Here is a 27,138-nt window from a genome sequence, read left to right as displayed (position 1 = left end):
GTTGCGCTCGGGGGCGGGAGGTTTGGGAGGAGGGATCTCCAGCAGTGTCTTCTCCAGCTGCTTACGCAACGCCAGCTTGGCGGCCGCCTGGCGAGCAGCCGGGGACTCGTTGGCCTGGACCGTGGACACGCCACTGCCCATCCCGGCCTGAGACGTCACAGATGAGCCCTTCTGAGAGCCCTGGGAAACAGAGACACTCACTAGTCAGGATGAAATTAGATGAAGAAATAGTGCTGTTGGGAGTCCAACACTGTGGGGATGCATTTCTGAAATGTGCTCTTTGGAAGAGGACTTAATGTAAGATGCTGGCCAGTATGTTGGTGACCTGGCAGTAATGTAGTAATGTTTCTGACTGACCTGGGTAATAGTGTGTGTTCTGACCTGTGGTATGTTGACCAGGACGTTGGTGTTGGGGACATTGGCCACCCTGATAAGGCCCTGCTGGATGACCCTCTGGCCCTGCACCTGGACATTGGGGACCGAGGCCCTGGGGGCCAGCAGCAGGGGAGGGGGGCCCGACCCAGAGTGCTGCTGCTGCCGCAAGGACGCGATCTGCTGGGGAGACACCGCAATGGGCTGACAATGTTACACACACACACAGCGCAGGACATAAGGGGGAAGTGGAGTCACACACACAGGGAGAGGGACAGAGAGGAGAGTGTAATGTTTACTGTTGATTTCTAGTTGTTTTTAGTTGATATTGTTTTGTGTCTTCTCACTGCCCAAAGCCCATTGAATTGAAAGGACATTGAGAGAAAATATGTCAATATCCATATCACTGTAAAATGAATTTACTGGAAAAGACTGACAAGCACACTGCGTGTAGAACCAACTAGTATTGTGCATTTAGTCTATTACTTAGAGAGTTCACTGCCAAGGAATAATGTGTTTTACAGCATGAAAGTAGCAGAAAAACATTATGAAAAAATACACTGATGTAGAATTCATATTAATAAGTCACATTGCACAAGACAACAATAAAATACGTTTAAACAGTAAGCACCAGAGTATAAAGTACCTGTGCCCCTCTGACGAGGGGTGGCATGACAGTCTGGGAGTTCTGTTTGGACGGGACATGCTGCCCACCCCGGACTAATGGAGGAGGGATCACTATGCCTGAGCTACGGCCTGACGACACCTGGACACAAAACGACACCAGGGTTTAAACTTTACACAACCAAATCACATTTTATTGATCGCATACACAAACATTTAGCATATGTAATTGCGGGTGAAGCGATATGCTTGTGTTCCTAGCTCCCAACTGTGTAGAAATATCGAACAGTACACATTAATCTAAAAGTAAAATAATGGAATTAAGAAATATTAGGACGAGCAATATCGGAGTCCAAAGTGTGTGCGCGTGTGTGTATACATCCAGTACCAGTCAAAGTTTGGACACGCCAACTTATAAGGGTTTTTCTTTATTTTTACATTGTAGAATAAGTGACATCAAAATTATGAAATAACACCTATGGAATCGTGTAGTAACAAAAAAAATGTTTTCAATCAGAATATGTTATATTTTAGATTCTTCAAAGTAGCCACCCTTTGCCAGCTTTGCACACTCTTGGCATTCTCTCAACCAGCTTCACCTGGAATGCTTTTCCAACAGTCTTGAAGGTGTTCCCACATATGCTGAGCACTTGTTGGGTGCTTTTCCTTCACTCCGCAGTCCTACTCATCTCAATTGGGTTGAGGTCAGGTGATTGTGGAGGCCAGGTCTCCTTCTTGGTCAAATTGCCCTTACACAGCCTGGAGGTGTTTGTCCTGTTGAAAAACAAATGATAGTCCCCCACTAAGTCCAAACCAGATGGGATGGCGTATCACTGCAGAATGCGGTTGTAGCCATGCTGGTTAAATGTGCCTTAAATTCTAAATAAATCACAGACAGTGTCACCAGCAAAGTAGCCCCACACCATCACACCTCCTCCATGCTTCACGGTGGGAACCACACATGGAGATCATCCGTTCACCTACTCTTCGTCTGACAAAGACACGGTGGTTGGAACCAAAAATCTCCAATTTGGACTCATCAGACCAAAGGACAGATTTCCACCAGTCTAATGTCCATCGCTCATGTTTCTTCGCCCAAGCAAGTCTCTTCTTATTATTTGTGTCCTTTAGTAGGGGTATCTTTGCAGAAATTCGACCATGAAGGCCTGATTCACGGAGTCTCCTCTGAACAGTTGATGTTGAGATGTGTCTGTTACTTGAACTCTGAAGCATTTATTTGAGCTGCAATTTCTGAGGCTGGTAACTCTAATGTACTCTGCAGCAGAGGTAACTTTGGTTCTTCCTTTCCTGTGGCGGTCCTCAAGAGAGCCAGTTTCATCATAGCACTTGATGGTTTTTGCGACTGCACTTTAAGAAACTTACAAAGTTCTTAATTTTACGGATTAACTGACCTTCATGTCTTAAAGTAATGATGGACTGTCGTTTATCTTTGCTTATTTGAGCTGTTCTTGCCATAATGTGGACTTGGCCTTTTACCAAATCGTCTGTATACCACCCCTACCTTGTCACAACACAACTGATTGGCTCAAATGCATTGAGGAAAGAAATTCCACAAATTAACTTTTAACAAGACACCTGTAAATTCAAATGCATTCAAGGTGACTACCTCATGAAGCTGGTTGAGAGAATGACAAGAGTGTGCAAAGCTGTCATCAAGGCAAAGGTTGGCTACTTTGAAGAATCTCAAATATATTTTGATTTGTTTAACACTTTTTTGGTTACTACATGATTCCATGTGTTATTTCATAGTTTTGATGTCTTCACTATTATTCTACAATGTAGAAAATAGTAACAATAAAGAAAAACCATGGAATGAGTAGGTGTGCCAAACTTTTGACTGGTACTATATATATAGATATAGATATATGATAGGATGTATAAGCATTATGGACAGTATATTGATAGAAAATGCAGTATATCTGAAGAATATGTAGGATAGAATAGTATATATATATATATATATATATATATATATATATACAGTGGGGAGAACAAGTATTTGATACACTGCCGATTTTGCAGGTTTTCCTACTTACAAAGCATGTAGAGGTCTGTAATTTTTATCATAGGTACACTTCAACTGTGAGAGACGGAATCTAAAACAAAAATCCAGAAAATCACATTGTATGATTTTTAAGTAATTCATTTGCATTTTATTGCATGACATAAGTATTTGATCACCTACCAACCAGTAAGAATTCCGGCTCTCACAGACCTGTTAGTTTTTCTTTAAGAAGCCCTCCTGTTCTCCACTCATTACCTGTATTAACTGCACCTGTTTGAACTCGTTACCTGTATAAAAGACACCTGTCCACACACTCAATCAAACAGACTCCAACCTCTCCACAATGGCCAAGACCAGAGAGCTGTATAAGGACATCAGGGATAAAATTGTAGACATGCAACAGGCTGGGATGGGCTACAGGACAATAGGCAAGCAGCTTGGTGAGAAGGCAACAACTGTTGGCGCAATTATTAGAAAATGGAAGAAGTTCAAGATGACGGTCAATCACCCTCGGTCTGGGGCTCCATGCAAGATCTCACCTCGTGGGGCATCAATGATCATGAGGAAGGTGAGTTATCAGCCCAGAACTACACGGCAGGACCTGGTCAATGACCTGAAGAGAGCTGGGACCACAGTCTCAAAGAAAACCATTAGTAACATACTACACCGTCATGGATTAAAATCCTGCAGCGCACGCAAGGTCCACCTGCTCAAGCCAGCGCATGTCCAGGCCCGTCTGAAGTTTGCCAATGACCATCTGGATGATCCAGAGAAGGAATGGGAGAAGGTCATGTGGTCTGATGAGACAAAAATAGAGCTTTTTGGTCTAAACTCCACTCGCCGTGTTTGGAGGAAGAAGAAGGATGAGTACAACCCCAAGAACACCATCCCAACCGTGAAGCATGGAGGTGGAAACATCATTCTTTGGGGATGCTTTTCTGCAAAGGGTACAGGATGACTGCACCGTATTGAGGGGAGGATGGATGGGGCCATGTATCGCGAGATCTTGGCCAACAACCTCCTTCCCTCAGTAAGAGCATTGAAGATGGGTCGTGGCTGGGTCTTCCAGCATGACAACGACCCGAAACACACAGCCAGGGCAACTAAGGAGTGGCGCCGTAAGAAGCATCTCAAGGTCCTGGAGTGGCCTAGCCAGTCTCCAGACCTGAACCCAATAGAAAATCTTTGGAGGGAGCTGAAAGTCCGTATTGCCCAGCGACAGCCCCGAAACCTGAAGGATCTGGAGAAGATCTGTATGGAGGAGTGGGCCAAAATCCCTGCTGCAGTGTGTGCAAACCTGGTCAAGAACTACAGGAAACGTATGATCTCTGTAATTGCAAACAAAGGTTTCTGTACCAAATATTAAGATCTGCTTTTCTGATGTATCAAATACTTATGTCATGCAATAAAATGCAAATTAATTACTTAAAAATCATACAATGTGATTTTCTGGATTTTTGTTTTAGATTCCGTCTCTCATAGTTGAAGTGTACCCATGATAGAAATTACAGACCTCTACATGCTTTGTAAGTAGGAAAACCTGCAAAATCGGCAGTGTATCAAATACTTGTTCTCCCCACTGTATATATGCTGTATATATACATATACAGCAATAGTTGAATAGTATTGGCCTTGACTAGAATAACGTATATACATAGATGAAATGGGTAAAACAGTATGTAAACATTATTAAAGTGACCACATGATCAACCCATACTATGAGGGTTGACTCCTAACGCAAGATCCACATGTAATTCAGACGTTTAGGTAAATCATGATTGAATGGAAATTAGATTTGACCATGAAAGCATCTTGTGATGATACCACATGATCACTGTTGACATTTGCTGGCAAGTGGCCAGTCCCTTTCACATCATATTCAATCAATCATTCTGTCAAGACATATCGGGTAGAGGCAAAACAGAGCCATGTCACATTAGCTGTAGTGTCCCAGCAAGATGCAAGTGATTACTTCTGACAGCACGGTTGAACAGACACACTGATAACAAGCTAGTACAGAGAGCTTGAATGTGCTGTGGTTGAATGGATACACTGATATACAATTAAAAAGGAGTGTGAATGTGCTGTACATCCCTCCCTTTGCTTATTAAAGCAATAAGGCACGAGGGAGTGTGGTATATGGCCAATATGCCACGCCAAAGGGCTGTTCTTATGCACAACCCTTAGCCATGGTATATTGGCCATATACCACAAACCCCCATGATGCCTTATTGCTATTATAAACTGGTTACCAATGTAATTAGGGCAGTAAAAATACATGTTTTGTCATACCCGTGGTATACTGTCTGATATACCATGGCTTCCAGCCAATCAGCATTCAAGCTCGAACCACACAGTTTATAGATAGATATATCCCCTCTGTAAATTGTATATTCCGACTGTAATGAGCCTATACTCCAGAGTTATGTTTAGAGAGACAGTTTATAAGTCACATGCACAGGGTTGCAAATGTGAATGCAGGGTACAATGAAAATCTTAAGCTTCAACAGTGCAGGTCAAAGGGAAGTGAATGAAACAGTAAAATAAATAATAAACATACATATTTACAACTAACATGATAAATTACCATTGGGGTGGGGGCAGTGAAAATGTCAGTTGAGGGGGGTGGGAATGTCTATAGGGGTAGAAGCGGGGGGGGGGGTAGGAAGTCCAGGGGGAGCAGTGGTCTGACTAGGGGTGGCTATTCAGCATGATAAATGTCCATTGGGTGGGGGCAGGGTAAATGTCCATTGGGGTGGATATTGTGTATGATGTCCAAGTAGACTCATGTCTCTATTCTGTTTGTATATTGTCTATTGCTGGCAGCACCACTAAGGCAAATTCTGGGTATATGTAAAAAAAAAAATAAAAAAAAAAAATAATAATAATAATAATAATAATAATAAGGGAAAAAAAGGTGATTCTGATAATAGCTGATAATAGCAGTAATGTAATGACTTGTATAGTATAGTAGCGGTGAGCAGTAGCTGTCTGTACCTGTAGTGGTCCTTTGCCTGATGCGATGCTGACTCTGACCAGAGGTGGAGGAGTGGCCACAGAGCCAGAGGTTGGCTGGAGAACAGAGGAAGAGAGAGTGAGTGAAAGAGAGAAGAGAAAGAGTGAGTGAGTGAGACCAGACAATTGATGGCAAGCTTTGTGCGTGTGAGTCTGTGCCTGTGTGCGCGCGCGTGCTTGCATACGTGTGTGAGTATGTGTGCACATGCATGTGTGTGTGTGCATCCAGTGTATTTGGAAGGTATTCAGACCACTTGACCTTTTCCACTTTTTGTTACGTTACAGCCTAATTCTAAAATTGATTAAATAGTTTCCCCCCCCCCCCTTATCTAAACACAATACCCCATAATGACAAAGCAAAAACAGGTTTAGACATTTTTGCACATTTATAAAATAAAACAAACTGAAATATAATATTTACATAAGTATCCAGACCTTTTACTCAGTACTTTGTTGAAACACCTTTGGCAGCAATTACAGCCTCAAGTCTTCTTGGGTATGACACACCTGTATTTTGGGAGTTTCTCCCATTCTTCTCTGCAGATCCTCTCAAGCATTGTCAGGTTGGATGGGGAGCGTTTCTGCACAGCTATCTTCAGGTCTCTCCAGAGATGTTTGATCGGGTTCAAGTCTGAGCTCTGGCTGGGCCACTCAAGGACATTGAGACTTGTTCCGAAGCCACTCCTGCGTTGTCTTGGCTGTGTGCTTAGGGTCGTTGTCCTGTTGGAAGGTGAACCTTCCCCCCAGTCTGAGGTCCTGAGCAGGTTGTCATCAAGAATCTCTGTACTTTGCTCCGTTCATCTTTGTCCTGATCCTGACTAGTCTCCCAGCCCCTGCCACTGAAAAACATCCCCACAGCATGATGCTGCCACCATCACCACCATGCTTCACTGTAGGGATGGTGCCAGGTTTTCTCCATACGTGACGCTTGGCATTCAGGCCAAAGAGTTCAATCTTGGTTTCATCAGACCAGAGAATCTTGTTTATCATGGTCTGAGTCTTTAGGTGCCTATTGGCAAACTCCAAGAGGGCTGTCATTTGCCTTTTACTCAGAAGTGACTTCCGTCTGGTCACCATAAAAGGCCTGATTGGTGGTGCTGCAGAAATGGTTGTCCTTCTGGAAGGTTCTCCCATCTCCACAAAGGAACTCTGGAGCTCTGTCAAAGCGCCCATCAGGTTCTTGGTCACGTCCCTGACCAAGGCCCTTCTCCCCAGATTGCTCAGTTTGGCCGGGCGGCCTGTTAGGAAGAGTTTGTTAGGAAGAGTATGGTGGTTCCAAACTTCTTCCATTTAAGAATGATGGAGGCCACTGTGTTCTTGGGGGCCTTCAATGCTGTAAAACTTTTTTGGTACCCTTCCCCAGATCTGTGCCTCGACACAATCCTGTCTCGGAGCTCTACGGACAATTCCTTCAACCTCATGGCTTGGTTTTTGCTCTGACATGCACTGTCAACTGTCCTACCTTATATAGACAGGTGTGCCTTTCCAAATCATGTCCAATCAATTGAATTTACTACAGGTGGACTCCAATCAAGTTGTAAAAACATCTCAAGGATGATCAATGGAAACAGAATGCACCTGAGCTCAATTACGAGTCTCATAGCAAAGGGTCTGAATACTAAACTAAATAAGGTATTTAAATTTTTGTTTTTGTTTTTATACATTTGCAAACATTTCTAAAAACCAATTCTGGCTTTGTCATTATGCGGTATTGTGTGTAGATTGATGAGGGAAAAAAATAAATGTAATTCATTTTAGAATAAGGCTATAACGTAAGAACATTTTGAAAAAGTAAAGGGGTCTGAATACTTTCTGAATGCACTGTATGTGTGTGTACGTGTGTGTTTAGATACCTTCTGTACAGTGCTCTCCTTCTGGATCTGGCTGTGTCGTAGTTTCTTCAGCAGCACCAGCTTGGCCTCCTGTAGTCTCAGCTCCTCCTTCAACTGTTTGATGATGCGCTCCCTCTCATCTGGCCTGCTCTTCTACACAAGGGAAGACAGCAGGGGATCATACACAAAATTACATTAGAATTGATTTGCATCCATGATGGATGAAGACACATTGGGAGTAGCACAAAGAGAAGTCGTTCTCTGTGTGTGTGTGTGTGTGTGTGTGTGTGTGTGTGTGTGTGTGTGTGTGTGTGTGTGTGTGTGTGTGTGTGTGTGTGTGTGTGTGTGTGTGTTCGTACCCTGAGCAGGTCAGTGTCTGTCTTTTTGTAGTAGTTCAGGCCGTTCATGACGGGGATGGACGGCTCGTTGTCTGACAACACTATGACATCATTGTTTGGTGACAGGGGCTGCCTCTCTTTCTTTACGTCACTGAGAGAAGAGAGAAAAAACTAAAACGAAATAACTAAACTCGACTTTACTAGTAGGAAAAAATAAGACATGGAAAGCAAAGATGATATGGAAAGCCAAACCCCCTCTCCTCACACATTAATTTGTGCGTGCTCATACAACATTCATTAAATCATATTACAAATGATGGCCACTTATGGCCAGTATGCAAACAGACAGAATCAGTATTCGTCCAGTAGAGGGCGGTAAATTATAACTTTTCAGTGATCTACGAGTGAGTGGATAGTGTTGGGACACCAAAGTCGATCTGAGATTCATAGACCCATCATAGTGGGTCTGAATAAGAGCCTTCCTCTTCATATCTTTTCACTGGTATGGTAGTGTCAGAAACTTGGGTCAAAAGTAGTGAGTTTATGACCAAGTTGTAGGTCCAGCCTGGGAGATTACATCTGGCCTCATTGCTTCCTCCATGGCTGTAGCTAGCTGTTGTTTCCTCCAGCCTGAGGAGGACAAAGGGGAGCAGCGGTATGTAGTGTGGACCCTGTGACAGAGAGGCCAACGAAGATGGAATGCTCCCCCCCCCCCCCCACACAGCAGGCGTCCCGCTCGTACCCTGTGAGTGGGGAGGGGTGGGGTTGGTGACTCTTGGTAGGGACAGTAGCTGTGCCTGAGGCCCGGTACGTCAGGAACCCACCCCTCCCAGCTGCTGACATCAGAGTCGCAGAGGCCTACAGGAGACACTGGAGGGGAAAGCGAGAGGGGTGGGGGAGGGGAGAGGGGAACGTGGCTAGGACCCAGCCTATTGTATTCACTCTCACTCACTCATTTACTGACCGTGTGTCTTGGGCTACGGTGCAGAGGGTAGGGCACTCAACAAGGGCACAGTCTCCCTGGCTGGTGCAAAACATCCCAGATCCCTACTGTGGTAACAGGGCTGACGCCTGGTTCAGTTTAGAGGGGAGGCAGAGGGAAATACAGTAGCTATGATTCACAGTCACACCATCCACAGCTGGTTATACAGGGGCCATGTAAAGCAAGGGACCACATTGGGCAAAGAGTAAACTGATGGATAGGGAGGCCCCCCAGACACACACACAGTGACCTAACCAGGAGAAACTCTTAGCCCTGGCAATGGGCAAAGTGAGGGTTATTATCTGTGGTGACAAGGCGATCTGCTCCACCCTGAAAGCTGATTAGACAAGCATAAACAAAAGCCACGTACCTGGTTACATAAGATCCAGAACCCCACTGCTTCTGTTTCTACTAGCTACTGCTTCTCTGAAATACTCTGCAGTATTGACTCCCACTGAATTAGTAAACTCGTGGGAGCAAAGTATCAGGTAGAAAAAGTGCATTCCTTCAAACCACTACTCATGAAACTGGACAGAAACGTCATCAACAGTTCTCTCTAGCTAGTCTATTAAGGTCTATCTGGCCAAAATAGTGTTTTTTTTAAATATATTTATAATTCAATGACAGTGGAATGCAATGCTTATTCTAGCCTTCGCACCCTGTTTATGAAAACAGTTGGATCAAAATGCTAGATCTCCTCTACAGCGCAAACACTACAAGTTCAATAAAAAACATTTTTTTAAACTTTAGCAGTACAGGCTTAGGGTGATGCAAAGGTGACAAGGGGAAACTTCTGCAGTACATAAAAGGTCGTTCCTTGGAGGTTATCTTCCTTTCTCACTACTGCCCTCACCTCTAGTGTATATTAATCACTCTACCGAGTTTAGAGAACGCGTGACATCAGGCATTTCCCTCCCCTGGTCATGTGACACACCCAACAACAGCCCCTCCTTCCCCCAACTGCTTCTTCCAATCTCCAGTGTGGAAACCATGGCAACGGCCAGCTGGAACCAGTTTGTGACAGTTTGTGACCTTCATTTTGTGTGAAGTGAGGCAGAGTTCAGGTGCTGGAGAAAATGGAAGCAGTCAGCCGGAGCCTCAAACTTTTCAAAATGGGGGCAGGCCACCCAGAACCGAGGGAGTACAGACATGCACTTCCTGTGTGAGAAGCCCACTCGCTAGCTAGTGCAGACAGTTCGAACACACACACAGTAGTTGTCAAGCAAATGTCCCTTTCCAGTCAAAACAAAGCAGTAGAATAATCTAATCACCTAAATAGACCCTGTACAGACTCAGAGACAACCCATCATATTGTAAACATGCACCACAGGCCAGATGGGAAAAATAACAATTTAGAGCAACATTCGAAAATGAAATGTAAATCTAGAGTGTGACGGTAATACTAAAAAAAAGAGACAGTGTCTGAGGGTACCGCAGTTCAGTTAGGACTGGTTCAAATTTACAGCCAGATAGTGTAGGCTACCACAGTGTGTGTGTGTAATCAGTTTGTTTCACCTCTTAGATGTGCTCATATCTACAGGCCTGTCCCCAGTCTGCACCTCCACTTTGATGGTAGCCTTAACCTCACCGGTCTTCAGGATGCTCATGCTGGCCACCTTGGCTGTCTGCTCAGTCTTCACCACATCTCCTCCTCCACCCACAGCCACTAGAGCTATAGGTCCATCTGCTGCAGGTAGCAGGTCACAGTTCTCCAGCTTTACCTTCTTACTGTCCAGCTCCCATCCAGGGCTGCCAGGGGCAACCACGTCCCTCTCCAGGGCCCGCTTCCGGCTGCGCGTCTGACGCACCGCCTCCTCCGACATCACTGCCTGGGATAGAGAGAGACGGGGGTTAGAGATATGGATAAACACACAGGTCAGTGTCTGTGGACAGCATAGTTTTAGTAATGAAGCACCGCCTCAAAATGAGTTGGAAGTTCAACACTGGCTGATAATGAGGAGTGTGGTCATGGAATACAAACAATGAAAACAGCACAAATCAAACCTAAATGCCCACCAGGGCACCATATCAGTGGAGTGTGGACTGTGGACTGTGGTAGCAGGCCGGGTATTAATTCCTCCAGCTGTACTGGGGAGGGGGGCTCTCTGTCTGACTGACCTGACTGCAACACAGACCTGTCTCTGAGTGCCTGTTCCCCAGATGCTGACCCAATTCCCCCCTCATTACCATAATAGACGGTGTAGAAGGGAGACCCACTCAGCTCAAAACACCAGCTTCACCCACAACCATTACACCGCACCATGGATAAAGCATCACTCAAACAGACATGCAAATATCTCACAGACACACAAACGCAGGTTATGAATTGAAACAAGAATCAGAGTTCAGTGTGACCTCGAAAGTGTGTGCGTTCTGGACTAGAGTTGAGGTACAGGGAAACCTACTCTTATCTCCTTTCAAACGGTCTGACTTTTAAATATAATTGCCTCATCTCTCCCCTTATAGAGGTTCTAAACAATCATTGGGGCAGCCACTGTATACCTGTGTACACACTTCTCCCATCAGATAAAGAAAGCTGCTGACTCAAGGTCTTTTTCATCCACTGTGACATCAGAGTAGAGCTCCACATGACCCTTCCCAAGATTCCATGGGAGACATAAAGCACTTCCCTGAGAACTGGTTTAAACCGGTCTGTGGTTTTAATCCCTGGAGAGACCAACTGGCAGCGGGAGAGGCCACAGCCGCCTGCAACTGGGGAGGGAGGGAGACAGCGTCGCCTGGATTCCAAAACACAATGCCTGCCAGAGAAAAGGCCACTGAAACTTTTACACAGACAACTGAGGACACAAAAAAATCTATATCACCGAATCGATCACCATCAATAGAAATCCATGTAGCATATATAAAGTCAAATGGAAACTGAGATTGTAACTTTATTTTGGTGTAGATCCAACCATTTAAAACACTGATTGCCAATGATCATCGCACCGAAGAAATACGGACTCATTCAGAAAAACAGAATAGCACCATCTCAGTTGAGGTCTCAACTTAATGTTGAGAGTTAGAATAGTAGAATACACAAGGAGCAATTTTGAAATGTTATTGTGCATCAGCAGTTTCTCTTTTTATGTCAGTCATTGACAGTCACTCATTTAGCCCATGTCAGCTAAACATGTTTAATCTAAACTTGTAATCATGGTCGAATTACCAATCAATCCCCATTGATTTTATTAATCACTCACTCAGATATCATTAAAAACCATAATTTCTCTCCACCTTATTCCAAAATGTGTAGAATTGCAGGAAATTAGTTATACAATTCATTTTTTAAATTATATCCGCCCCATGGCAAAATGTGTAGAATTGTAGCCAACTTGCTTGAAAAATGCAAAATGTTCTCTACGGCCCATGGCAAAATGAGTAGAATTGCAGGAAATTAACTCTAAAACTAAAGAGTCACTCCGCTAAAATGTTTTGCACAGAAGTTAACAAACTTGAATTATGTGACATAGCATGTAGAAATGTTGAAACTGTTCGCAAAACAATGTCCATACAGGCTAGAACACTTTACAATGCAAGAAGACACCGGTAACTTCCAGCTTTTTCAACTTTCCTTGCTATGCTAGCTGACAGTGAAAGCTAACATCAATTGACTACCCTAGTACTTTGTTTAGGATAATATGCAAACCATAACACAAAATATGTTGATTTTAAAGATGATTGCCACCAAAAACTTTATTAATTCACTTATTCGGTCTCTCTCACGTCTCTCCTAAAGAGTATCTATTGCATCAGCCAATTGACTTTGGTCTGTTAATGATGTCATTACTGGTTAACTTCTTATGGCTGGGGGCAGTATTATGTAGCTTGGATGAATAAGGTGCCCAGAGTAAACTGCCTGCTACTCAGTCCCAGAAGCTAAGATATGCATATTATTAGTAGATTTGGATAGAAAACACTCTGAAGTTTCTAAAACTGTTTGAATGATGTCTGATGTCTGTGAGTATAACAGAAACCTGGGAGGCAGAAACCTGAGAAAAAATCCAACCAGGAAGTGGGAAATCTGAGGTTTGCAGGTTTGCCTATCCAATATACAGTGTCTATGGGGTCATATTGCACTTCCTAGGGCTTCCTTTAGATGTCAACAGTCTTTAGAACCTTGTTTCAGGCTTCTACTGTGAAGGATGAGGGAATGAGAGCTGTTTCAACCAGGTGTCTGGCAGAGTGCCATGAGCTCACTCAGGCACACCCCCGTGAGAAGTAGCTGCGTTCCTTTTCGTTTCTAAAGACAAAGGAATTCTCCGGTTGAAACATTATTGAAGATTTATGTTAAAAACATCCTAAAAATGGATTCTATACATCGTTTGACATGTTTCTACGAACTGTAATGGAATCTTTTGACTTTTTGTCTGGCCTGCGCGTCATGAATTTGGATTTTTGAACTAAACGCCATAAATTATGGACTTTATCGAACAAAACAAACATTTATTGTGGAACTGGGAATCCTGGGAGTGCATTCTGATGAAGATCAAAGGTAAGTGAATATTTATAATGCTATTTCTGACTTCTGTTGACTCCACAACATGGCGGGTACCTGTATGGCTTGTTTTTGTGTCTGAGCGCCGTACTCAGATTATTGCATGGTGTGCTTTTTCCGTAAAGTTTTTTTTAAATCTGACACAGCGGTTACATTAAGGAGAAGTTTATCTGAAGTTCCATGTATAACACTTGTATCTTTTATCAATGTTTATTATGAGTATTTCTGTAAATTGATGTGGCTCTCTGCAAAATCACCGGATGTTTTGGAGGCAAAACATTACTGAACATAACGCGCCAATGTAAACTTAGATTTTTGGATATAAATATGAACTTTATCGAACAAAACATACATGTATTGTGTAACATTTAGTCCTATGAGTGTCATCTGATGATCATCAAAGGTTAGTGATTAATTTTCTCTAATTCTGTTTTTTGTGACTCCTCTCTTTGGCTGGAAAAATGGCTGTGTTTTTCTGTGACTAGGTACTGACCTAACATAATCACTACCGGTACTGAGTCAATGTGCAAGGGTATGAGGTAGTTGAGGTAATATGTTTTATAAGCCCAATCATTGCACAACAATTCTAAATATAATCTAATATTAAAAACAGTTTTGATAGCCATCATTAAAAAAGAGCTACTATCTTTATTTCTCAACTGGCAACTGAAGTGCACTTCCCATTCCAGTGCATATAACGGTAGGCAGGCTTCAGCGCGTCACACACCACTTGCAATGAGCTGGAGGCAGTACGCATTTTGAAAATATATTTAATTGTTTGAAACCTGAACCTGAACTATATCTTGAGGTATCTTTACCTCGCTTCAAAGTAGCCTAGCCAAAATACGACCAACCGTGAAAGCAATTTTATAAAGACTACCATATGCCATTGAAACCATTAGCCTATTTCCCTCAATTTCTATAATTGTCCAGTAGCCAAAAGACACAATCCTAATCATATTAGCAACCCATGCTAGTTGTTGAATCTTTTGATGTCCCCGGATATTTTCATCTCTGTGTCAAAAAACCTCTCCCATGTGCGGTGCGCTTCTGACAAGTGTTTTTCCACTAACAGCATTACGGAATGAACATTCACGCACGTAGCTGCCTTGTGCGAATTGCTGCGCTTATAATGTGGAGAAATAATATTTAATCAACATTAAGCTAAAACGTTCTGATCTGTTGCATCAGCCTCGTTTCAAAAAATATATATGTAGCGTAGGTCTAGGGTTGTATGAATTTGGGATCTATCATTCCACAACTGTCCCAGAGTTAATTTTGAGTAATTGATAGCCGCACATACATGCACACCAGGATATCAATCCCAGCCACTCCTAGCACTGAAGTAGGCTAAAGTAAACAGCCTCCAATGGTCCTCTGACAGAATAGGAACTCAAACTCCAAAATTCTCTAACATGACAAGAACAACTTGGCCAGGCTGATGAAAATGTCCAACTCAGCATTTTTCTCCCACTCAGTGACTATATTACCACTGAGATTTACTGGTCCTGAACATCCCTTTACTGTGATCCTCCACATCTGCTCAGTGTTCACAAAAATGTGGCTATTTTCAAGGTGAGAGGGGCAGAAAGACCCTCAAAGCAACATCCACTGCCTATTGCAGATCACATTTCAATCAAAACATTAATGCAAAATGTAGGTGGGGCTGGGAGCAGGGCACCCGGCCTATAAAATGGTGGGTGAAACACTGTTGAGCTAATAGGATAGGGACGGAGCTCTGCAACATAACAAGGACAGATGTGCCCTGTTTGTACCCATCAATGAGCACAAAGGGCATCCAGCTGAAGGGGGTGGAGCATGCATAAACCGCAGAGCACATAGCTCTTCACGATCCGGACGCTTAAGAAATCCCGCTATGACCTCCCACGAGCAATCAAACAGGCAAAGCGTCAAGCATCAATACAGAACTAAGATCAAATCCTACAACGCCGGCGCTGACGGATGTGGCAGGGCTTGCAAACTCTCACGGATTACAAAGGTAAAGCCAGCAGTGAGCTGCCCAGCAATGTGAGCCTACCAGACAAGCTAAATGCCTTTATGCTAGTGTTGAGGGAAACAACAACCATGCATGAGCGCACCAGCTGTTCTGTACGACTGTGTGCTCTCACGCTCCGTAGCCGATGTAAGACCTTTAAACAGGTTATCATTCGCAAGCCGGCGGGGCCAGACGGAATACCAGGATGCGCTAACAAGTTTACAAGTGTCTTCACTGACATTTTCAACCTATCCCTGACCCAGTCTGTAATAAACTTGTTTCAAGCAGCTCATAGTCTGTGTGCCCAAGAACACCTAGGTAACCTGTCTAGATGACTATTGCCAAAAGCACTCACATCTATAGCCATGAAATGCATTGAATGGCTGGTCATGGCTCACATCAAAACCATCATCTCAGACACCCTGAGCTCACTCCAATTCACATAACGGCTCAACAGATCCACAGATGACGGAATCTCTATTGCATTCCACACTGCCCTTTCCCACCTGGAAAAATGTACACATCTAAGAATGTGGTTCACTGACTACAGCAAAGCATCCAACACCATAGTCCCTGCCAAGCTCGTCACCAGGCTCAGGACCCTGGGACTGAACACCTCCCTCTGCAACTGGATCCTGGAAATCCTGACTGGTCGCCCCCAGGGGCATGGGTAGGCAACAACAAATCTGCCACGCTAAGCATAAAAAAGGGGGACACTCAAGGGTTGTAAACTTAGTCCCCTCCTGTACTCCCCGTTCACCCACGACTTGATGGCCGCGCAAGACTCCAACACCATCAAGTTTGTTGACGACATGACGGTGGTAGGGATGTCAGGAAGTGAAGAGTCTTGGTGGTTCCAAACTTCTTCCATTTAAGAATGATGAGGCCACTGTGTTCTTGGGGACCTTCAATGCTGATCTGTGCCTTCACACAATCCTGTCTCGGAGCTCTAAGGACAATTCCTTTGACCTCATGGCTTGGTTTTTGCTTTGACATGCACTGTCTAATGTGGGACCTTATATAGACAGGTGTGTGCCTTTCCAAATCATGTCCAATCAATTGAATTTACCACAGGTGGACTCCAAATCAAGTTGTAGAAACATCAAGAATGATGATCAACAGGATGCACCTGAGCTAAATTTCAAGTCTCACAGCAAAGGGTCTGAATACTTATGTAAATGTGATTTAATTTTTAATTTATGTTTTTATAAATTTGCAAACATTTCTAAAAATCTGATTTACTTTGTCATTATGGGGTAGTGTGTGTGGATTAGAGGGGAAGAAAAACATACTTTACGAATGCACTGTATAATCTCGTAACCCTGCACAACAACTCAATAGTGGTACTCCCTGTATATAGCCATGCAATTTTTACTCATTATTGTTATTTACTGTGTTTATTCCTCATGTCACTATTTATATTTATCTTCAACTTTGCATTGTTGGAAAAGGACCCTTAAGTAAGCATTTCACTGTTAGTCTACACCGGTTGTTTACGAAGTATGTGACAAATAAAATTTGAGCTCAAACATTAACACACAGTGACCCTGGAAGGGACTGGTGGTCACTGAATGCGCTCCCTGAATGCAACCAGGGACAAAAATGCCCGCAGGACCTGAGTGGCACGATACAGTGTAGTATGAAGCAAGGTAAGACTTGCCTCATTATTTGACGTGAAGTAAAACATTCAGGTTTCAAACAATTATACTGCCTCAAGCTCACATTGCAAGCACGTATGAACTGCTCTTGGTGTCAGTCTACATGAGAATCATAGGAGCCAGAACGGCCGCCTCAATGTCCTCCCTGCTGATGACATCCAGTAGAGTCATCTCTAAGGGAGCTATTCTTGTTTGTAATTCAGGCGTGCATTACGCAGTGTGTCGGGGTCTGTCTCCATGGCAGGTGGCTAGAGCCGTCTCATAGGAGATGGATGGCATCATGAAGATGCAACATCCACTGTGCTAGGCCCTGCTTCTAAGCAACAAAGGGAGGAGACCAAATAGAACATCAGCGTGTGTGCGTTCAAGATGGAGACGCACAATATGTGTCCGTCCTCAACTGTTACATCACACTCAGCCTACCTACCACTCCATTGAAGCTCATTTGCTTTTCACCAAGCAATGTCTATCTATGTGAGAAAATCAGGAGATTTTGCATTAGACAACCCCTGGGATGACAGGGAAATAAATCAGATAGCAGAAAAAAAGCAGTAGAGTACAGCTAAAACACATGTACTAAAAGGAAAGTAAAAGAGTCTACATTCACTGCCATTCAAAGTGACACGAGAGGGAGTGACTGGGAAATAACATTGCATCAGTCTTTCAGCCTGTCATCTGCACTGATATGGGGCTGAGAGAGCGTTTTGGAAGCAGGTGATTGCAGGAAGGAGTGGAGGCGTGGAATGATGAAAGAGAGCTTAGAGCCCATACAAGGACAGATTGATAATTACATTTATTTGTGCTTTTCACTATAGCACTCGGGTGTCAATCAACAGAGTGTTACTGTGTAGGCATTGCTTTCAGTCAGTGACCTCTATGCAAGAACATTAAAAGCATTTCATCATGAAAATATGAGTTCAGGATTTCTTTCACTACTTGGCCAGGACAACAGACTAAAAAACATGTTTATTTTGAAATTGATGGGAGATCATTATGTTGCTGTAGGCAGAGGACTAACTATGGATCTATACTGAACAAAAATATAAATGCAACATGTAAAGTGTTGGTCCCATGTTTCATGAGCTGAAATAAAACAGCAATTTCATACACACACAAAAAGCATATTTCACTCATTTTGTGCACACATTTATTTACATCCCTGTTAATGAGCATTTCTCCTTTGCCAAGATAATCCATCCACCTGACAGGCATGGCATATCAAGAAGCTGATTAAACAGCATGATCATTACACAGATGCACCTTGTGCTGGGGACAATGAAAGTCCACTAAAATGTGCAGTTTTGTCACACAAAAGGTAGCGTGCAATTGGCATGTTAACTTCAGGAATGTCCACCAGAGCTATTGTCAGATAATTTAATGTTAATTTCTCTACCATAAGGCACCTCCAATGTGATAGAGAATTTGGCAGTACGTTCAACCGGCCTCACAACCGCAGACCATGTGTAACCACGCCAGCCCAGGATCTCCACATCCGGCATCTTCACCTGCGGGATAGTCTGAGACCAGCCACCCAGACAGCTGATGAAACTGAGGAGTATTTCTGTCTGTAATAAAGCCCTTTTGTGGGGAGAACTCATTCTGATTGGCTGGGCCAGGCTCCCAAGTGGGTGGGCCTATGCCCTCCCAGGCCCACCCATGGCTGCGCCCCTGTTCAGTCATGTGAAATCCATAGATTAGGGCCAAATTAATTTATTTCAGTTGACTGATTTCCTTATATGAACTGTAACTCAGTAAAATCGTTGAAATTGTTGCATGTTGCGTTTATATTTTTGTTCAGTACAGAATCAATGAGTGACATTAGGCAATATCTGGCAACTCCAGTATCAGTCAGTAACATACAGTGGAATTTGGGAGACTGACAATTTAATCAACACCTGTAAGGGTAATGTTAAATAAAGGAACTGACAGATCTGACTAAATTATGAATTTCAGGCAAGCTAAACACCATCACATCTCAATCCTCCATTCAAGTTTGTAAGCCACATTTGGGAGTGGGGTGAGAACCAATGTCATTGTGTTGATACTCTCAGCACATAACACGTTATAAAGTGCTACCTGTTTGCGAAGGTGATGGTAACTTAAGAGACAGAAAATTAATGCTTTAATTAGTCTTGATAAAAACAGTCAGCGTTAATCTACACATTCTAAATGCAAACAATCATCTCAGGTCTCATAATGACAATGGATAAGGGTACTCATTTATTGCACTATTGCATATATACCCATGCATTTGCATAGTGATACCAGCAAGCGTACATAACATTAAAGCTCTCAGCATCAAATTAACTGCACTATCAGTACAATGCCCATCCCTACAAGATTCATTACATTGATAATGGAGTTGCATGCAAAATGTCCAAAGAGATAGAGTGGAGAGAGATTACTGGTTTGTGTTCCCTAGACATTATGGCGAGAACTCTAAGGTCTCTGGTAGAAAACAAGGCCTGGGGCAGATCTAGCCAGCGAGAGCGAGAGAGACAGCCAGAGGAGCAACAGGCCACCCAGCAGTCTGATCACGTGTCCATTCAGATTAATATTAAACACACCAACATTGGTGTTGCTTTTTATTGCATCGTCCAATTTCCACCCAGATCGCTAGCAGAATGAAGCTGCACACACACACCATCCATTTTTCGCTTTCATGTTTTGAATGCAGACCTGTACTGTTGAAGACTTCTTACCAATGTACAATTTACCATTCGAATTGAAGTGAATTATTCCATGTTCAGCGATTCCTGCTAGAAACAATGGCCATAATACACTAGGCAAGATGGAGAGCATAGAGAACATACGACCTGGTTTGACTCTCCAATGAGCTCATTCTAATTTCATGGGCAGTCCTTTAGGGAGACGGAGTATTACAATTGATCCATTTACTCAGGTGGCTAGCATCTACTATCTGATATGTTGGATGTAATGATCTTCCCTAGGGACTGGACATGGCTATTAAAGCACACGGATGCTTTTGAATACAGGCTTTATTGGATCCAGTGAGAGGGGAACAACAGTATAATATTGCCCAATAAAATGGGCTGCACACAAAGCCATGAATCTCCTTCCCATGTATCGTTCTAGATTTGATTAACGCAATTAATTTCTGCTTGATAATTCATTTGAGGTCACTACAGATCACATTTAGGTTGAGAAGGACATGTCCAAATTACTGAATGAATTTTGAAAGAAACTGGAAAGTCAACCCACTGAACCCAGTGCTGTCTTTGGAATATCTGATTGTGCAAAAAAAAAAACATTGCTTAATCTGGCTTCACTAAACTGAGTACATGGGTACTAAACAGAGAGAGAGAGAGACAGAGACAGACAGACAGAGAGAGAGCAAGCTGACTGGGTGGTGGGGGAGGGGTGACTGGCCTGGCCATAGATCTACTGTACACTGACAAACACTCTTGCTCTTCTGCGTCCTCACTCTCCCTCGTTCTCTCTCTCCTATTGGTTGTGGCAGCCTAGAGGCAGAGAAGGTGCCCCTACTGGTTCGGTACTGAACACCAAGAGTTAAGTACTGCCATTTTAACACCACTGACAGATCAGGCCATTAGGGTGTTACCTAACAAAATGGAAGCCTTTAACCCTGCATCTGCCAGTTAGGCTCCACCTGGATTCCACTTAGCAACATGACGACGAACGGCATGGCCAAAGCCCAGGAAGTGCAGCCAGACCCCTACATGTGACCACAGAGGAATGCACACATGCACACACTGACACACACACGGAACAGACTATCACTCACAAACACCAAGAACACTGCCCCCCCTCCCCCTTCACACACACACACACACACACACACACACACACACACACACACACACACACACACACACAATCCCAGTCTCGGAGAAGGACAGGACTAGTTGACAGTGTTTACAATCACGATTCAGGCCGATCGCGGCGTGGCATGCACTACATTGGGACATTAAGAGCAGATGAACTCATATCATAAATAGAATGAAAAACCAGCAGCTGTACCTCTAATTCCATTAACCATCTGATCTTCATGATGAACCAGCCAGTGGATAAACTCACCAGCTAGACTAGACTTGTTTTGCCTTGAAGTCATGAATTTTAATGGTAGCATCTCCATTGAAGTTAAGCTTACCCTGCTTATGGTCAACTACAGGACCCTGATTCTCCATAACTTCAAGTGGAGGGTTACAGTAGGTTATAGGTCAGTGCTGACTCCGAGCAAACAATGACTAGGCCTAGCTTAACTCAGAAGAACATGGCTGTCTAACCAGGGCTCTAAAGTGTGAGAAAAATTTGCTGTGACCACAAGTTTTATTTTGAGAGCACTTTGTGACTAGGAAAAAAATCTTCCAGATAATAATTGTTACGTGCTGTACCGTTGTGGCCCTAGAGGAAAAAAAATGAGTGCATATTCAATAGGATCATGGTTGCACCATTACTACAGCGAAAGCGGTTTGCTTCAAGCCCAACCAGGTCAAAAGATCTGATCCATATTACCGCTGCAACATTTTAAATCTTCCTATAACGGATCATGGGCTGTTCTAACACTACTCGCACATCGTTAACCATTGGTTTACACTTTGTTCAGTCATATTACCTCATTGGCTAGCTAACCACCTAGTAACAGAAAAAGGAAGTGATAACTTCTTCAGCAGATCAATGATCATAGCAATGCGTGAATGACAGATCTCTTGTATGTTGACATCACAAGACGTTTTTAAAGAAACGTGTTTGTGCAGGTACAGCCAACTACGGCAAAAATAATATTGCGATATTGCCAAAACGACAAGATCAAATGTTCAATGTAATGCATCTCAATAGGAAAATAGTGCTTTTACACAATGTAGAAACCTACTTTCGTAATTTCAATGACCGGTATTGGTATCAACATTTTACCTTTTATAATAATAATAATAATAATAATAATGTCTTTACAATGTTACATACAGTATTAGTTTCTAGGGCACAACATGTGCTTCAAAAGTAGCTCAGAGGTTGCGTTATAAAAACCTCTTTGGGCTAGGGGGCAGTATTTTCACGTCCGGATGAAAAGCGTGCCCAAAGAAAACTGCCTGCTACTCAGGCCCAGAAGCTAGGATATGCATATTATTAGTAGATTTGGATAGAAAACACTCTGAAGTTTCTAAAACTGTTTGAATAATGTCTGTGAGTATAACAGAACTGATTTGGCAGGCGAAACCCCGAGCACAATCCATCCAGGGGGAATAAAATTGAGCTCAATCTGTTTTCCATTAGTTTTCTATGGCAATCCCTTTTTAATAGAAATATGCTTGTAGTTCCTATGGCTTCCACTAGATGTCAACAGTCTTTAGAAATTGGTTGATGTTTTTCCTTTGAGAAATGAAGAAGTAGCCCTGTTATTTCCATGTGTCACTCCAGGTGCACGCGACCTGGAACGTGCTTCACTTTTGTTTTTTGTCCGGTATTGAGCACAGTATTTCCAATCTTAAATTTGATTGATTATTTACGTTTTAGGATACATAAATTTGGTTTAGGAACGTTTTTTGAAATGTTTGGACCAAGTTTACAGGTAACTTATTAGATACTTTGTAGGCATGTTGGGCGAGTTGGAACCGGTGTTTTTCTGAATCAAACGCGCCAAATAAATTGACATTTTGGGGATATAAAGAAGCAATTTATCGAACAAAAATACCATTTGTGATGTTTATGGGACATTTTGGAGTGCCAACAGAAGAAGATCTTCAAAGGCATGAATTATATTGTTATTTCTGACTTTTGTGTAGCACCTGCCTGGTTGAAGTCTGATTTTCATGTGTTGGTATGCTGGGCACTGTCCTCAGATAATCGCATGGTCTGCTTTCGCCGTAAAGCCTTTTTGAAATCTGACACTGCGGCTGGATTAACAAGAAGTTAATCTTTAAACTGATGTATAACACTTGTATGCTTTATGAATTCTTATGAGTATTTCTGTTTTTGAATATGGCGCGCTGCAATTTCCCTGGGTGTTGTCAAATCGATCCCGCTAAAGGGATTGGCGCGCAAAGGGATCCATAAGAAGTTAGAAGTTCAGAAATATGCATTTTAAAAATGCAGATATTAAAAATTAAAAATAAATCCCCTGCATTTTATATTGAAAGTCAGTGTTTTTTGCTTCTTAGTGATCAGGGACCTGCAACTAGTTTTCCGTCACAGAAAATACATCAGTGCAACAATTTCAGCAGAAAATAGATTAATTTCATCAGATGACAACAAAAGTGCAACACTTTTTGGCTGGCAGAAATTACAATAAGAAGCATTTTAGATCTGCGTAGCAAGATATTTCTTATGCGTTCTTTTTTTTCTGCATGAAAAACACAGAATTCTGCGGTAACAGGACCCCTGGTAGCTAGAATTCATATATGCCCAATATACACTGAGTGTACAAAACATTAGGAGCACATTCCTAATATTGAGGTGCACCCCCTCCCCTTTTGCAGCATCAATTCGTCTGGGAATGGACTCTACATGTTGACTGCTTCCCACAGTTGTGTCAAGTTGGCTGGATGTCCTTTTGGTGGTGGACCCTTCTTAATACACACAGGAAACTGTTGAGCGTGAAAAACCCAGCACCATTGCAGTTCTTGACACATACCGGTGCACCTGGCACCTACTACCATACCCTGTTCAAAGGCACTTGAATCTTTTGTCTTGCCCATTCACCCTCTGAATAGCACACATACATGTCTCAATTGTTTCTTTAACCTGTCTCCTCCCCTTCATCTACACTGATCAATAAGGGATCATAGCTTTCACCTGGTCAGTCTGTCATGGAAAGAGCAGGTGTTTCTAATGTTTTGTACACTCAGTGTAGGCATCTCAATCAATCAACATTTTTACGTTGGGAGCACCAGTGCTATGAAAAATTTTCATTTAGAGCCCTGCGTCTAACACATACTTGAGCCAATATGCTGGTAACAAAAGCTGAACTTGAATCTTTGGAGCAGGCTATCTGTATATGATGAAAAACATCATCATCACACTATTTGCTTTGAACTGGAAGTGCTTTACTGCTGACATGCACACTTTTTGGGACCACATCAACAGTGGACGAATGAACAACATACTAACATTTCCCTTTAAATCTATTCTGTTACAGGTGTTTGTGAATCTTGATGCAAATTCCCTTAAATCATCATACAGTATCTATCAACATCAGGGATTACTTATCCTTACATCAAATACAGAACTCTAAGCCCGGAGACATCCAGCCATTCACTCTGGCAACCACGAGTTGCCATCCTGGAACTCTACAAAAGTTCCAAGTATTTGCTAACATTGATCTCGAACCAAGCCTTGAAGGAATCCACAACAAGGAAAATGTATAGCCACAACCGATTGCAATTGTACCAAACAAGGTGGCTTGGGATAAGTTTCCTATTGAATTTAACCTTCAAACCACACGTTCCTGGTGACAAGGGATATGTGATCTGCACAGACTATCCTATGAGTGATAATCTCGCATTTCAGCTAAATTACTACAAAACACACATCACAAATCCCCTGAATCTAGACAGCCATACCAAAAGACTCTCCACACACATTCATATCAGATTACATTTCTTGGAAATGGCCTGCGGGAGGAAGTGGGCATAAAAAAAAATTGTTCTCTCCCACAGCACTGAACACAGAGGGTATCCCAATGAACAAAAGACTACATACACACTCCTATTGTGTCACAGCCACAGCAACCAAAAAAAAACAGTAACCGACCTACAGCGCTACTGCCTACCTGGAAGCCTGCTCCTAAGCATTTACTTAGGCAGCTATTGAAGCTGTGACAGTGACACACATTCTATAGGTGGGCTAGATGAAGCTCAGTCAGCACCTACACTAGAGTGACATCAGCTCAGTACACAGCTAACTGGCCTGGTTGTGACACAGGCAGGCAGCAGGGCACCCGGATGCTTAGTCCCCCTCTTGGATGAGTGCCTTGATGCTGTATTCGTGTGGCTGCCGCACTGAGTGTTCCAGAGTTGCCATGTCAGCACTGGCCAGTTAAAACAGACAGTGGGAGCTATTGTTAGGAGAAGAACTGGAAAAATGTAGCAATGCCATAGCCCTTGCTTCTTCATCCACAACTCTTGCTAAACCTGGAGTAATTGAGAACGTTCTGAGGCATTCAAGAGAAGGAGTTTGATCACATTTTGTAACAGGATGAGTTTACATTTTTATGTCGTCGCAAACATCTCTCATTTGTGAATCTACACAATGAGGAACCATGCTTGAATTGAGCTGCCTATTGACCCCCTGGGCAATGAGTTGCCATGTTGAAGATGATGGCCTGCACTAAGTACACAACTCAGTCAAGGGCTCAAGGGTGCGTTTAAAAATAAAACAATCTTCCTCTGCCATCCATGATCTGAAATAATAGGTCAACTGAAAGCAATTTATTGGTAGAATTCTGTCCTGTTGCCTTCACCTGTCAAACCAGTCCAGAGGAGTCAAGGAGAGAAAGATACTATTGTGACGGACTCGAAGTGGGGTGCTCTCTTCTACCTAAAACTAAGGCTCATTGGTCAGCGTTCACATTTATATTGACCATCCATGCACCTGATCACCGAAGTTCTAATCTGTTCTGGATTACAAGGTTTAGGCTGAATCCAACACAAACACAGCGTTCCTCAAGTGGTAGAGCTGTTCTGTTTCTGACATGAGGAAACTGTAGACTTGGTACACACAGTTGAGTCAATATGAAGTCCAACAGGGTAAACATGAAGAGTACAGACATGAGATTCCTCCCCCACCTCTCAGAATAGCCTAGGGCCTGAGGATTGGTGAGATCTGGTGACCAACACAGCTAAAGGCCTATTCTCTCGGTACAAAGAAAACAAACATATGGATAGATAAGGCATAGCCTAGAAATGTGCACAATACCGCCACAGGACAGATCCCAATAGAGACAACCTGATGTGTTGCCCTCTGAAAAATGTTTAGAAATCATTACAGGGACACATTATGTGACATATCATAGGGACATTTCGTCATTTGCTCCCTCCCTGGAGCTCTAGTCGTAACATGCACATCAAATTTGCTAATGAAGTCTCTTCTGAAGATAATATGAGCGTGTGCATCTATAGGTTGGTTCTACCTCATACTACACACCCTGATTTGAATCCCTGCACTGGCCCTGCTGCTAGTAGGCTATAGCCTAGTAGTAGTACATGAATCGGAAGCCCCCGTAAGGCCCCAGAAACCCATCCTCCATGACTACCTCCCTACAGTGTCAGGAAGCTGGTCTCAGGGAAACCAAAGCTTGTGACTGGTTGACTCAGACCATGCGTGGCTGGCCCTCCTGCATTTCCTGTTAACCACTCGATGACGCTGTACACTTCCCTGGCCAGTGATCACAGCAGAGAGAAGACACCAGCCCTCTCTCTCTTTATCTGACCGGCAGCCAATCCATAGTTGTCTCCCATTCCCTTATAACCTCATCGCTCAAGATGACCATGCTACGGCCTGTTCAACAATCAGTCGGTTCCATTTCCCACTGCTGTCCTTGAAGGTGCCCTGCTGCTTTGCTATTATAATAATATATCAGCCAGACATATGGATGGATGGAAACAATATTCACCCCTCCATTTAGTGCAGTAGGCTTCTAAATTAGCCCTAAATTGAGGAGCATTACAAGCGACCGACGCAGAGCTGAAAATTGTATTATCACAGAGGCGCCCCTCTATCAGTGAATCTCCAGTCATTAATCAGCTGAGGAGGGTCTGACATCTCTCTGGGAAATCAGAGGTCCAGCTTGCTCTCTGCGGGGCTGAAATGGCTGCTAG

General features: G+C 43.1%; 1 protein-coding gene across 13 annotated transcripts in view; it reads right to left on the bottom strand.

Moving 5' to 3' along the window:
* Positions 1–27,138, bottom strand: part of LOC139539725 (transcriptional repressor p66-alpha-like) — a 52,749-nt gene that overhangs the window by 19,726 nt on the left and 5,885 nt on the right. Inside the window, exons 1-8 of one of the 13 annotated variants that reach the window (XM_071342934.1) lie at positions 11,692–11,849; positions 10,705–11,018; positions 8,229–8,358; positions 7,891–8,022; positions 6,020–6,094; positions 1,019–1,138; positions 358–576; positions 3–180 (exon numbers count right to left, since the gene is read on the bottom strand). In XM_071342934.1, the coding sequence (XP_071199035.1) occupies positions 3–180; positions 358–576; positions 1,019–1,138; positions 6,020–6,094; positions 7,891–8,022; positions 8,229–8,358; positions 10,705–11,018; positions 11,692–11,712 (1,189 nt within the window). In that variant the 5' untranslated portion in view covers positions 11,713–11,849. Of the gene's footprint in view, positions 181–357; positions 577–1,018; positions 1,139–6,019; positions 6,095–7,890; positions 8,023–8,228; positions 8,359–10,704; positions 11,019–11,691; positions 11,850–27,138 lie in introns of those variants that run through there. The other 12 variants (XM_071342935.1, XM_071342924.1, XM_071342929.1 and 9 more) reach the window with 12 other exon arrangements.

This window comes from Salvelinus alpinus, chromosome 15 (genome assembly GCF_045679555.1).
Source record: "Salvelinus alpinus chromosome 15, SLU_Salpinus.1, whole genome shotgun sequence".
Classification (NCBI taxonomy): Eukaryota; Metazoa; Chordata; class Actinopteri; order Salmoniformes; family Salmonidae; genus Salvelinus; species Salvelinus alpinus.
The sequence above is the reverse complement of the archived record's forward strand: the minus strand, read 5'-3'. Positions and strand labels throughout refer to the sequence as shown.